The 12,051-nt window shown below is 45.2% G+C and overlaps 1 protein-coding gene across 1 annotated transcript; it reads left to right on the plus strand.

The window, feature by feature from the left end:
• Positions 1-220: 220 nt before the first annotated feature.
• Positions 221-2,755, plus strand: MIOX (myo-inositol oxygenase). Its single transcript, XM_077167861.1, has 10 exons — positions 221-235; positions 592-660; positions 1,015-1,095; positions 1,183-1,345; positions 1,532-1,599; positions 1,713-1,822; positions 1,934-2,001; positions 2,081-2,130; positions 2,346-2,458; positions 2,540-2,755. The coding sequence occupies exons 1-10, from the start codon at positions 221-223 to the stop codon at positions 2,646-2,648; spliced, it is 846 nt and encodes a 281-aa protein (XP_077023976.1). The 3' UTR covers positions 2,649-2,755.
• Positions 2,756-12,051: the final 9,296 nt, after the last annotated feature.

The following is a 12,051-nucleotide window of genomic DNA, read 5'->3' on the forward strand; positions in this document are numbered from 1 at the left end:
GTGGGGGCCCGAGCGAGCTGCTGGAGGAGCCTCAGGGCACACAGGCGGGCAACCGGCTTGGGCGCTGACACATTAACCTGGTGGCGGGGGCGGGGGACACTGCTGAATCAGGGCCGACCCAGGGCGGAGCGGGGGGCGGAGGCGCCACTTATGTAACCTGCAGTTATAAAGGGGTCCCTGGCCATGGGGCTCCTGCCACCCTAGACTGGCTCTTCACAGGATGAAGGTGTTCATGGTGAGTGTCCCCAGGCCTGCGCAGGTGGCACTGCTGACTGCTAACTATTTGGGTGGCCGACCAGTCCCTCGGGGAGGGGACTGTTGCATCAGTCCCCACCCAGCTGACTTCACTGGTCCCGTTTGGGCATGCCAACCCAGGGCCCCCGACTGCCCAGCTCAACGCCCTTCACCTCCCTGAAGCTCACCAGGGAGCGGGTAGCAGGGTCGCCTCACAGCTCAGAACTGCCAGGACAGGGGTGGCACCCACTGGCAAAGGCCTTCCCGGGCTCAGCTCCTCCACATCTTAGGTCTCAGGCTCCCACGGGGCTGCGGGCACTAGGGTGAAATGGGCTGACCCCACTCCCTTCTCCCCAGGGCCCAGATCCTTCCCTCGTCTACCGCCCAGAGGTGGCCAGAGACAAGAGTAGCTTCCGGAATTACACAGTGAGCCCCCCCACTCCCCCTCGCCCCCCCCAGCTGTGCCTGAGCCCCCACACTCCCCCTCGGCCCCCCCCAGACGTGCCTGAGCCCCCCGACTCCCCCAACCCCCAGCTGTGCCTGAGCCTCCCCCACTCCCTCCCACCCACTAGCCATGCCTGAGACCCCCCACTTCCCCCACCCCCCTTACCATGCCTGAGTTTCCCTCCCACAGCCATGCCTGAGCCCCCCTCACTCCCCGCCCAGCCCTGCCTGAGCCCTCACCCACCCCCAGCGGCTCATCAGGGCTCTTAGGGGTACAGAGTTGGGGGAGGGTGAGGGGTACAGGCCAAGAGGCCAAGGCTGACCCCTGGCCTGCAGTCCAGCCCGCTCCTGGACCGCGTCTTTGCCACCTATAAGCTCATGCACACGCACCAGACTGTGGACTTCGTCAGGGGGAAGGTACAGCCCCCTCCTCCTCTGAACCCGGCCACCCCTCAAGGCCTGGGCAGTGGCCTGAGGCCACTGACCCCTGGCCTTCTGGCCCAGCATGCCCAGTTTGGGGGCTTCTCCTACAAGAAGATGAGCATTTTGGAGGCCGTGAGCTTGCTGGATGGGCTGGTGGACGAGTCAGATCCTGACGTGGACTTCCCCAACTCCTTTCATGCCTTCCAAACAGCAGAGGGCATCCGTGAGGCCCACCCCGACCAGGGTGCGCCCCACGAGGGGCTGCTGGGGGGTGGGGTGGCTGTGGGGGAACGGCCTGGCCCCACCTGGGGGACCGCGGGGTGGGGGCGGCCTGGCCCCACCTGGATCTCCGCCCCAGCCAGCTGCCCTCTGCCCGCTGGGCTCTGGGATGCCCCGCCTCATGCCCAGGCTCCTCCCTTCCTGCCCTCAGACTGGTTCCACCTTGTGGGGCTGCTGCACGATCTGGGCAAGGTGCTGGCTCTGTCAGGAGAGCCCCAGGTGAGGACTGGGAGGCGGTGGCCCGGGGCCCGCAGGTGGGCCGCAACCAGGCTGCAGGTGTGTAGGCCAGTATGCCTGCCCCGACCTGTGGCCGCCTGTTCCCCCTGCCACAGTGGGCTGTTGTTGGAGACACCTTCCCCGTTGGCTGCCGGCCCCAGGCCTCTGTGGTTTTCTGTGACTCAACTTTCCAGGACAACCCTGATCTCCAGGACCCAAGATACAGGTGCCCCTGCTCCACCCAGGTGGACCCTCCAGGCTGCTCCTGGTTGCCCCCGTAGCTGGTCCCCCTCCAGGATGCTCCCCAGTGCCTCCCACTTTTGGTCTCTCCCCTCAGCACAGAGCTGGGCATGTACCAACCCCACTGCGGGCTCGAGAACGTCCTCATGTCCTGGGGTCATGACGGTGAGGCCGGGTCCCAGGCGGGAGTGGGACAGGTGGGGTGCTGCCCTTGGTGCCAACGATGATGCCCTCTCACTCTCAGAGTACATGTACCAGGTGATGAAGTTCAACAGGTTTTCGCTCCCTTCCCAGGTAGATCGGGGGACGGAGCCCAGGCCCGTTCAGCCCAGCCCCATCTGGGCCCCCAGGTGGGGAGGTGTTGGGCTTGTTTTCTACTCCCCCCACCCTGAGGTGGGGAAGGAGCTGGGTGTGTTATCTCCTGCCCCCCAAGATGGGGAGGATGCTGGGTGCGTTGTCCCCGCCCCCTCCCCCGGGGGAAGGATGCTGGTGTGTCACCTCCCCCCCAGGCCTTCTACATGATCCGGTTCCATTCCTTCTACCCGTGGCACACGGGCGGCGACTATCGGCAGCTGTGCAGTGAGCGCGACCTGGACATGCTGCCCTGGGTGCAGGAGTTCAAGTAGGCGCCCGCGTGGGGTGCAGTGCTGGGGAAGGGTGGGGTTCCTGCAGGAAACTCACTGCCCCCCCCCACTCCCTGCAGCAAGTTTGACCTCTACAGCAAGTGCCCAGCCCTGCCGGATGTGGACCAGCTGCGGCCCTACTACCAGGGGCTTATCGACAAATACTGCCCTGGGGTGCTGAGCTGGTGAACTCCCCCTACCCCGGGCAGACGACCCCTTTGGTTTTGCTAGGGGATCCCCGGGCACCCCTACCATCAGTGCTGCTGGGACCCCTCATGCCCTGTGCCCCTGGCAATAAAGAGACCCCTGGAGCCTCCTGTGTCTTCCCTGCCCTGGGGGTGGCAGCAGAGGACCCCCCCATGCTGGGCAGGGGTAGCTCCGCAACCTCTCTTCCCAGCACCTCATCCGCGCCAGCCCCTGCTCCTCCCTGTCGCTCACCCCACACTCTCTGAACAGCCCGAGTTCTGCATGCTTCATCTCCTTAAGACACTGGGCATCTGTAGGACATGCCTTAAATGCGCAGACACCCCTGTGCCCCACCCTACACCCGCAAGCACCCAGTACACCCCAGAGTAGCGTCCGGCTCACTGTTGGAGTCCCTTTTCCAATGTAGTTTCCTCTCCACATGCACAACCTGAACACTACGGGTCAGCTTTGCACACATTTCTCTTGGCCCCAGGCTGCCCCGCCACCACTTTTCTTCCATGCTTATTTTATTTATTTTGAAGAAAGTGGTTCCATTGTCTCAAAGGCTTTCCTCTACTCAGGATTTTGCCGAATGCATACCCATGGTGCATATTAGCATTTGCCTGCGGATTTCCTGCTAATTGCTAAATGCATTTAGAAGCTTGCTCCGATTCAGGTGGGGGGTGGCCATTTAGAGGTGCATCTGTCCAGGCAGAGGTTTCTTCTCCTCAAGCATCCGCGTCCTGGGTTCAGGGTTCTCTCTGCATGTGGCATCTTCTGACATCTCTAAAGGTCTTATCTGAGCTCTGTGTCGGCTCTTTTAAGGGCTCCAGTAAACTAGTCAAGACCCACCTTGAGTGGGGAGTCACATCTCCATCTAATCAAGAGGCCACACCTACAGTTCAACATCTCCATGGAAACAACCTAATCAAATAGGTTCTGCCCTACTATATTGGATCAGGAGTAAAAGAACTTGACTTTTCTGGAGTACCCAATAGCTTCAAACCAGCATGGGGATGATGGGAAAGTTTTAGCAATGGTGATGGTAGCATAGCACTGTGGACTGTAGACCTGAAAGTGGCTAAAACAGGAACTCTTGTGTCTTATGCACAGGCCAACCTCAGAGAGGCTGCGGGCATGTGGTTCCAGTCCCCATAGTAAGGTGGACATGGCAGTTAGAGGAGGCACTCAAGTTTTGGTTTCCAAGTGCCTACAAAAGCTATATTTACACCATAAGTCAATTAGGTGTGAAATAGCACTGTGTCTACAAAATGTACGTACCTTAATTTAAAACCACTTTAACATTTTTAAAATGCGAACCATCATCTGTGCCTTCAGCGAATTGTAATCTTTTTGCTGGTGGAGGATCCTGCCTTGGAGTTGACGCTGCGAACTGATCTGGCTGGTGGGTGCTGAAGGTTGGGGTGGCTGTGGCAATTTCTTAAAATAAGATAAGAACGAAGTTTGCCACATCAGCAGACTCTTGATTCATAACAGATTCCTCTGTACTCTGTGATGCTGTTTGATAGCATTTGACACACAGCAGAACTTTCAAAATTGGACTCAGCCCTCTCAAGCCCTGCTGCTGCGTCATCAACTCAGTTGATGCAAAATTCTACATCCTTTGCTGTTATTTCAAAAACGTTCAGAGCATCTTCACCAGGAGTAGACTCCATCTTAAGAAACAACTCTCTTGCTCATTTGTAAGAAGCAACTCCTCATCCATTAGAGTTTTATTAAGAGATTGCAGCAACTAAGTCACATCTTCAGGCTCCATCTAATTCTAGTCCTCTTGCTATTCCCATCACATCTGCAGTTACTTCCTCCATGGATGTCTTGAACCCCTCAAAGCACTGTGGGGTTGGAGTCCACTTCTTCCAAACTCCTAGTAATATTGATATTTTGATGTCCTCCCATGAATCACAAATGTTCTTGATGGCAGCTAGAATGGCGAATCCTTTCCAGAAGGTTTTCAATTTATTTTGCTCAGATCAATCAGAAAAAAACACTATCTATGGCAGTTATAGCCTTATGAAATGTCTTTTGTTAAGTAATAAGACTTGAAAGTTGAAAATACTCCTTGACCCATGGGCTGCAGATTGGATGTTGTGTCAAGAGGCATGAAAACACCATTCACCTCATTGTACATCTCCATCACAGCCCTTGCGTGGCCAGGTGCTTTGTCAATGAGCAGTCGTATTTTGAAAGGAATCTTTGTTTCTGGGCAGTAGGTCTCAACTCAGGGATTAAAATATTCAGTAAACCATGTCGTAAGCAGATGTGCTATCACCCGGGCTTTGTTGTTCCATGTACAGAGCAGAGGCAGAACAGATTTTGTACAACCCTAAAGGACCCTAGAATAAAGGGTGTGGTAAATGAGCATTGGCTTCAACTTCAAGTCACCAGCTGCATTAGCCCCTAGCAAGAGTCAGCCTGCCTTTTAAAGTTTTGAAGCAGGCATTGACTTCTCTTTGGCATTGAAAGTCCTAGATGACATCTTCCAATAGAAGGCTGTTTCATTTACATTGGAAAGCTGTTGTTTAGTGCAGCCATCTTCATCTAATTATCTTAGCTACATCATCTGAATAACTTGCTGCAACTTCTACCTCAGCACCTGCTGCCTCACCTTGCACTTTTATGTTATGGAAATGGCTTCTTTCCCTGAGCATCATGAACCAACCTCTGCTAGCTTCAAACTTTGCTTCTATAGCTTCTTCACCTCTCTCAGTTCTCATAGAATTGAAGAGAGTTAGGGCCTTGCTCTGGATTAGGTTTTGGTTTAAGGGGATATTTGGACTGGTTTGATCTTCTGTCCAGACTACTAAAACTTTCTCCATATCAGCAATGAGGCTGTTTCACTTTTCTATCACTCATGTGTTCGCTGGAGTAGCATGTTCAATTTCCTTCAAGAACTTTTTTCTTTGTATTCACAACTTGGCTAACGGGCGCAAGAGATCTAGCTTTCAGTCTATTTCAGCTTTCGACATGCCTCTCTCACTAAGCTTAATAATTTCCAGCTTTTGATTTAAAGTGAGAGATGTGTACACTTAGAGTCCATGCTAAGGTTTTTAATTGGCCTAATTTCGATATTGTTGTGTCTCATGGAATAGGGAGGCCCGAGGAGAGGGAGAGAGATGGATCAACAGCCAGTTGGTGGAGAAGTCAGAATACAACATTTCCCAATTAAGTTTACCATCTTATGCGGGCATGGTTCCTAGCATCCCCAAAACAATTACACTAATAGCATCAAAGGTCACTGATCACAGAATACCATAACAGATATAATAATAATGGAAAAGTTTGAGATACTGTGAGCATTACCCAAATATAACACAGTGTTCTAGTTTGCTGGTTGCTGAAAAGTGTTCTAGTTTGCTAGTTGCTGGAATGCAATATGCCAGAAACAGAATGGGTTTTAAAAAGGGGAATTTAATAAGCTGTTAGTTTACAGTTTTAAGGCCAAGAAAATGTCCTGGTTACAACAAGTCTATAGACAAGAAAATGTCCAATCAAAGGCATCCAGGGAAAGATACCTTGGTTCAAGAAGGCCGATGAAGTTCAGGGTTTCTCTCTCATCCGAGAAGGCACATGGCAAACGCAGTCACAGTTTCTCTCTTGCCTGGAAGGGCACATGGCGAGCAAGGCATCATCTGCTAGCTTTCTCTCCTGGCTTCCTGTTTCATGAAGCTCCCCGGGAGGCATTTTCCTTCTTCATTTCCAAAGGTCACTGGCCAGTGTGCTCTCTGCTTCTCATGGCTATGTCATTCTTCTCTGGCTTTCTCTGAATCTTTTCATTCTCCAAAATGTTTCCTCTTTTATAGGACTCCAGAAACTTCTCAAGACCCACCCAAATGAGTGGAGACATGTCGTCACCTAATCCAGCTTAACAACCACTCTTGATTAAATCACATCTCCAGGGAGATGATCTGATTACAGTTTCAAACATACAGTATTGAATAGGGATTATTCTGCCTTTATGAAATAGGATTTAGATTAAAACATGGCTTTTCTAGGAGATGTACATCTTTTCAAACCAGCACACACAGAGACACGAAGTGAGCACATGGTATTGGAAAAATGATGCTGAAAGACGTGCTGGCCACAGGATGAACAGACCTTCAATTTGTAAAAAACAGTATCAGCAAAGCATATTAAAGTGAAGCACAACAAAATGAGGTATGATTGTAACAGCAACCAAGTCAACAGCATATGGAAATAATTATACACGAGGATCAGGTGGGATTTTATCCCAGTTTGCAAGGGTGGTTCAACATAAGAAAATCAATTAGTGTCTTACACCACATTTACGAAATGAAGGGAAAAAAACACATGGTCTCCATTGATGCAGAAAAGGCATTAGACAAAATCCAGCATCTTTTTTTTTCTTTTGATAAAAAGACTTAGAAAGGGTGGGCCGCGGTGGCTCAGCGGGCAAAGTGCTTGCCTGCTATGCCGGAGGACCTCGGTTCGATTCCCGGCCCCAGCCCATGTAACAAAAAACGGAAAAACAAAATACAATAAAACAAGAAAATGTTTAAAAAGATGTTTCCCTTTCTTCCTTCCTTCCTTCCTTCTATCCTTCCTTCCTTCTATCTGTCTATGTTTCCCTTCCTTCCTTCCTTCCTTCCTTCTCTCTGTCTTTCCTTTAAAAAAAAAAAAAAAGACTTAGAAAATAGGAATAAAAGGAAACTTCCTCAACATGATAAAGGGCATATATGAAAACCCACAGCTAACATCACACTCAATGGTGAAAGAAAGCTTTCCCTCTAAGATCTGAAACAAGAGAAGGTGCCCACAAAACCCTGTTGTTCAAGGTGGTGTTGGCAGTTCTAGGGAGAGCAATTAGGCAAAAGAAAGATTTAAAAGGCATTCAAATTGGAAAGGAAGAAGTAAAACATTCACTATTTGCAGAGGACATGATCCTATGTACAGAAAATCCTGAAATATCCACAACAAAGCTGATAGAGATAATAAAGGATTCAACAAAGTGGCAGGGTACCAGAACAACATGCAAAAATCAACAGTGTCTCTATACACTAGTAATGGACAATCAGAAGATGAAATCAAGGGAAAAAATTCCATTTACAATAGCAACTAAATAATCGAATATGTAGGAATAAATCTAACCAAGGACATAAAGGACTTGTACACGGAAAACTACAAAACATTGGTAGAAGAAATCAAAAAACACCTAAATAAATGTGAAGACATTCCATGCCCATGGATTGGAAGACTAAATATTGTTAAGGTATCAGTTCTACCCAAAATGATTTACAGATCCAATGCAATACCAATACAAATTTCAACAGCCTTCTTTGCAGAAATGGAAAAGTCAAGCATTAAGTTTGTAAGGAAAGATAAGGGGCCACAAATAGCCAAAGCTATCTTGAAAAAGAAGAACAAAGTTGGAGGACTCACATTTCCCAATCATAAAACTTACTACAATACCACAGTAACTGAAACAGCATGGTAATTTCTTGACCAAAAGGGGGAAGAGAGAAATGAGACAAAATAAAGTTTTAGTAGCTGGGAGATTTCAAAAAGAGTCGAGAAGTTATCCTGGAGGTTATTCTTATGCATTATGTAGATATTCCTTTTTAATTTATAGTGTATTAGAGTGGCCAGAGGGAAGTACCTGAAACTGTTGATCCATGTTCCAGTAGCCTTGATTCTTGAAGATGATTTTATAAAGATATAACTTTTACAATGTGACTGTGTGATTGTGAAAACCTTGTGTCTGATGCTTTTATCCAGGGTACGGACAGATAAATTTAAAAATATGGATTAAAAAATAAATAAATAATAGGGGAGATAAGGGGTTAAATGAATTGGGTAGATGGAAATACTAGTAGCCAATGACAGGGAGGGGTAAGGGGCATTGGGTGTATGAGTTTTTTCTTTTTTCTAGGGTGATGCAAATGTTTTAAAAATGATCATGGTGATGAATACACAACATGTGATGATATTGTGAGCCATTGATTGTACACCATGAATGGAGTGTATTGTGTGAAGATGTGTCAATAAAAATATTTAATGTGCATGGGTGGTTCAGTGGTAGAATGTTCGCCTTCCATGTGGGAGACCCAGGTTCGATTCCCAGACCATGCACCCCCCCAAAAAATTTTTTTTACAAAGAAGAACATGGTAATAACACAAAGACAAACATATAGACCAATGGAATAAAATTGAGAACTCATAAATCAACCCTCACATTTATGGCAACTGATTTTGACAAGACTGCCAAGTCCATTCAATTTGGAAAGAACAGTCTCTTCAACAACTTGCACTGAGAAAACTGACATCCACATGCAAAAGAATGAAGGTGAATCCCTACCTCAAACTATCTACAAAAATTAATTCAAGGTTGATCAAGGATCTAACTATAAGAGCCAAAACTATAAAAATAAAGAGAAACATCTTCAGGATCTTGGGTTAGTCAAGGCTTCTCTCTCTTTTTTTCCCCTCATTTTTTCCTCAGATTTTATTGAAATATAGTCACATACCATATATTCTATCCAAAGTATACAATCAATATCTCACAGTATCATCACTTATTTGTGTAATCATCCCACTCAATTTTAGATCCTTTTCATAGGCAATGGTTTCTTAGACTTTACACCCAAAGCACAAGCTACAGAAGAAAAAATACATAAATGGGAACTCCTAAAAAAAAAAGCCATTAAAAGACTTTATCATGAAAGTAAAACAACAACCTATGTAATGGGAGAAAATATTTGGAAACCACATATATGATAAGGGTTTAATATCCAGAATATAAAAAGAATGCTACAACCCAACAACTGAAAGATGGACAACCTAATTAAAAATGTGCCAAGACTTGAGTAGACATTTATCCAAAGAAGATATATAAATGACAAAAAAAGCACTTAAAATGATGCTCAACATTGTTAACCATCAGGGAAATGCAAATAAAAACCAAAATGAGATACCATTTCACATCCACTAGAATGGCTATTTTAAAAAGGGGGGGGGAATTCAAGTATTGGAGCGGATGTGCACAAATAGGAACACTCGTTGTTGGGAGTATAAAATGATGCAGCTATTGTGGAATACAGTTTCGCAGATACACAGAAAGTCAGATATAGAATTACCATATAACCCAGTGTGTTGGTTTGAAAGGATTATGTAGCCTAGAAAAACCATATTTTAATCCTGATTCATCCAGTGGATGCAGCAGTTTCTTTTAATTCCTATTCAGTACTGTAGATTGGAAACTTGCTTAGATTTTCTCCACGGAGATATGGCACACCCCACTGTGGTGTGTCATATCTAACCTTTGATTAGAGGGAGCTATGACTCCACCATTCCAGGTTGGTCTTGATCAGTTTACTGGAATCCTTTAAAAGAGGAAACATTTTGGAGAACCAGGACAGCTATAAGTACCATGAGAGCCCACGCAGCCAGAGACCTTTAAAGATGAAGAAGGAAAATACCCCTGAGGGAGCTTCATGAAACAAGAAGCCTGAAGAGGAAACTAGCAGACGTCACCATGTTCACCATGTGCCCTCCCAGTTAAGAGATTTTTGCGTCTGTTTCTAAGATATATTTGTTTGTAATTTTCTTCTCTTGTGGTATCTTTATCTGGGTTTGGTGTGAGGGTGATGTTGGCCTCATAGAATGAATTAAGGAGTGCTCTCTCTTCAATTTTTTGAAAGAGTTTGAGAATTGGAGTTATAAGTCTTCTTGGAATGTTTGGTGGAATTCTACTGTGAAACCATCTGGTCCTGGGAATTTCTTTGTTGGGAGATTTTTGATGACTGATTCAGTCTCTTTACTAGTAATTGGTTTGCTGAGATCTACTATTGCTTCTTGAATTGGTAGTTTGTGTTTTTCCAAGAATTTGCCCATTTCATCTAGGTGATCTAATTTATTGGCATACAGTTGTTTATAGTATCCTCTTATAGTCCTTTATATTTCAGCAGGGACAGTAATAGTGTCCCCCTTTTCATTTCTGATTTTCACTATTTGTATCCTCTCTTTTTTGTCAGCCTAGCTAAAGTTTGTCAATTTATTGGTCTTTTAAAAAGAACCAACTTTTGGTTTTGTTGATTCTATCTTTCTATAATGCAGGACCTTCTATCATTTTGCTATTTACTCTTTATGGATTCTATACCTTTTTTGATCCTTAATTTTTCCATTAGTGCCTACTTTTATATATTTGATTTTTTAAATCCTGTACAATTTTCAGTTCCTTCTGATTTCTTTTTGAATATATTTTTCTTATTTTCTTTGTAGTCACAATAGGGCTTAAATTTTACACTTAAATCTATGACAAACGTGTTTGATTTGCTTCCAAACCAACTTCAACAGCATGCATGTGCGTTACCTCTATGCCCCCCCAACACCCACCTGTTTTGGTACTTGTTACAAGTTATATCTTTGAGCATTGTACATCCCAAACCACATGTTTACCATTACTCTTTATGCATTTGCATTTTAGCACCTACAAGGAAAAATGGAATTAAATACCAAAAAATACACTGCAAAAATACTGGCATTTTTAGATATCCATAGAGCTGCCTTTCCCATGTTTGAGCCACTGTCTGAAGAACTCCCCTTAGCACTGGTTGTAGGGCAGGTGTAGTGGCAACAAACCCCTCAGTTTCTGTATAGCTGGGAAGGTCTTAATCTCCCCTCCCTTTTTTGTGTGTATTACACATTTCTAAATTTCAATTTCTAATATGGTAAATTTTGTGAGATAAAACACCAATAATCAAGTCTTTGGTAAATTTTTTTTTAATTTATGTATTAATTTTAAAAATTAAGAACAAACAAAAGCATTAACATATAATTCCGTTCAACATATATATTCATTAATTCTCAATATCATCACATAATTGCATATTCATCATTTCTTAGAATGTTTGTATCAATCCAGAAAAAGAAATAAAAAGATAACAGAAAAAGAAATAAAACAATAATAGAAAAAAAAAGGTTATACATACCATACCCCTCACCCCTCACCCCCATCTATCACTAGCATTTCAAACTAAATTTATTTTAACATTTGTTCCCCCTATTGTTTATTTTTATTCCATATGTTCTACTCATTTCTTGACAAGGTAGATAAAAGGAGCATCAGACACAAGGTTTTCACAATCACACAGTCACATTGTGACAGCTGTATCATTATACAATCATCATCAAGAAACATGGCTACTGGAACACAGCTCTACATTTTCAGGCAGTTCCTTCCAGCCTCTCCATTACATCTTGAATAACAAGATGATATCCACTTAATGCATAAGAATAACCTCCAGGGTAATCTCTTGACTGTGTTTGGAATCTCTCAGCCATTGACACTTTGTCTCATTTCACTCTTCCCCTTTTGGTCGAGAAGGTTTTCTCAATCCCTTGATGCTGAGTCTCAGCTCATTCTAGGATT

The sequence above is a fragment of the Tamandua tetradactyla genome, chromosome 7, assembly GCF_023851605.1.
Source record: "Tamandua tetradactyla isolate mTamTet1 chromosome 7, mTamTet1.pri, whole genome shotgun sequence".
Taxonomy (NCBI): domain Eukaryota; kingdom Metazoa; phylum Chordata; class Mammalia; order Pilosa; family Myrmecophagidae; genus Tamandua; species Tamandua tetradactyla.

Bases quoted from the DNA above. Each gene is read 5' to 3' on its own strand.
- MIOX (XM_077167861.1), top strand. The intron at 1,346-1,531 runs GTGCGCCCCACG...TCCTGCCCTCAG, and splicing joins TGAGGCCCACCCCGACCAGG to ACTGGTTCCACCTTGTGGGG. The intron at 2,131-2,345 runs GTAGATCGGGGG...CCTCCCCCCCAG, and splicing joins GGTTTTCGCTCCCTTCCCAG to GCCTTCTACATGATCCGGTT.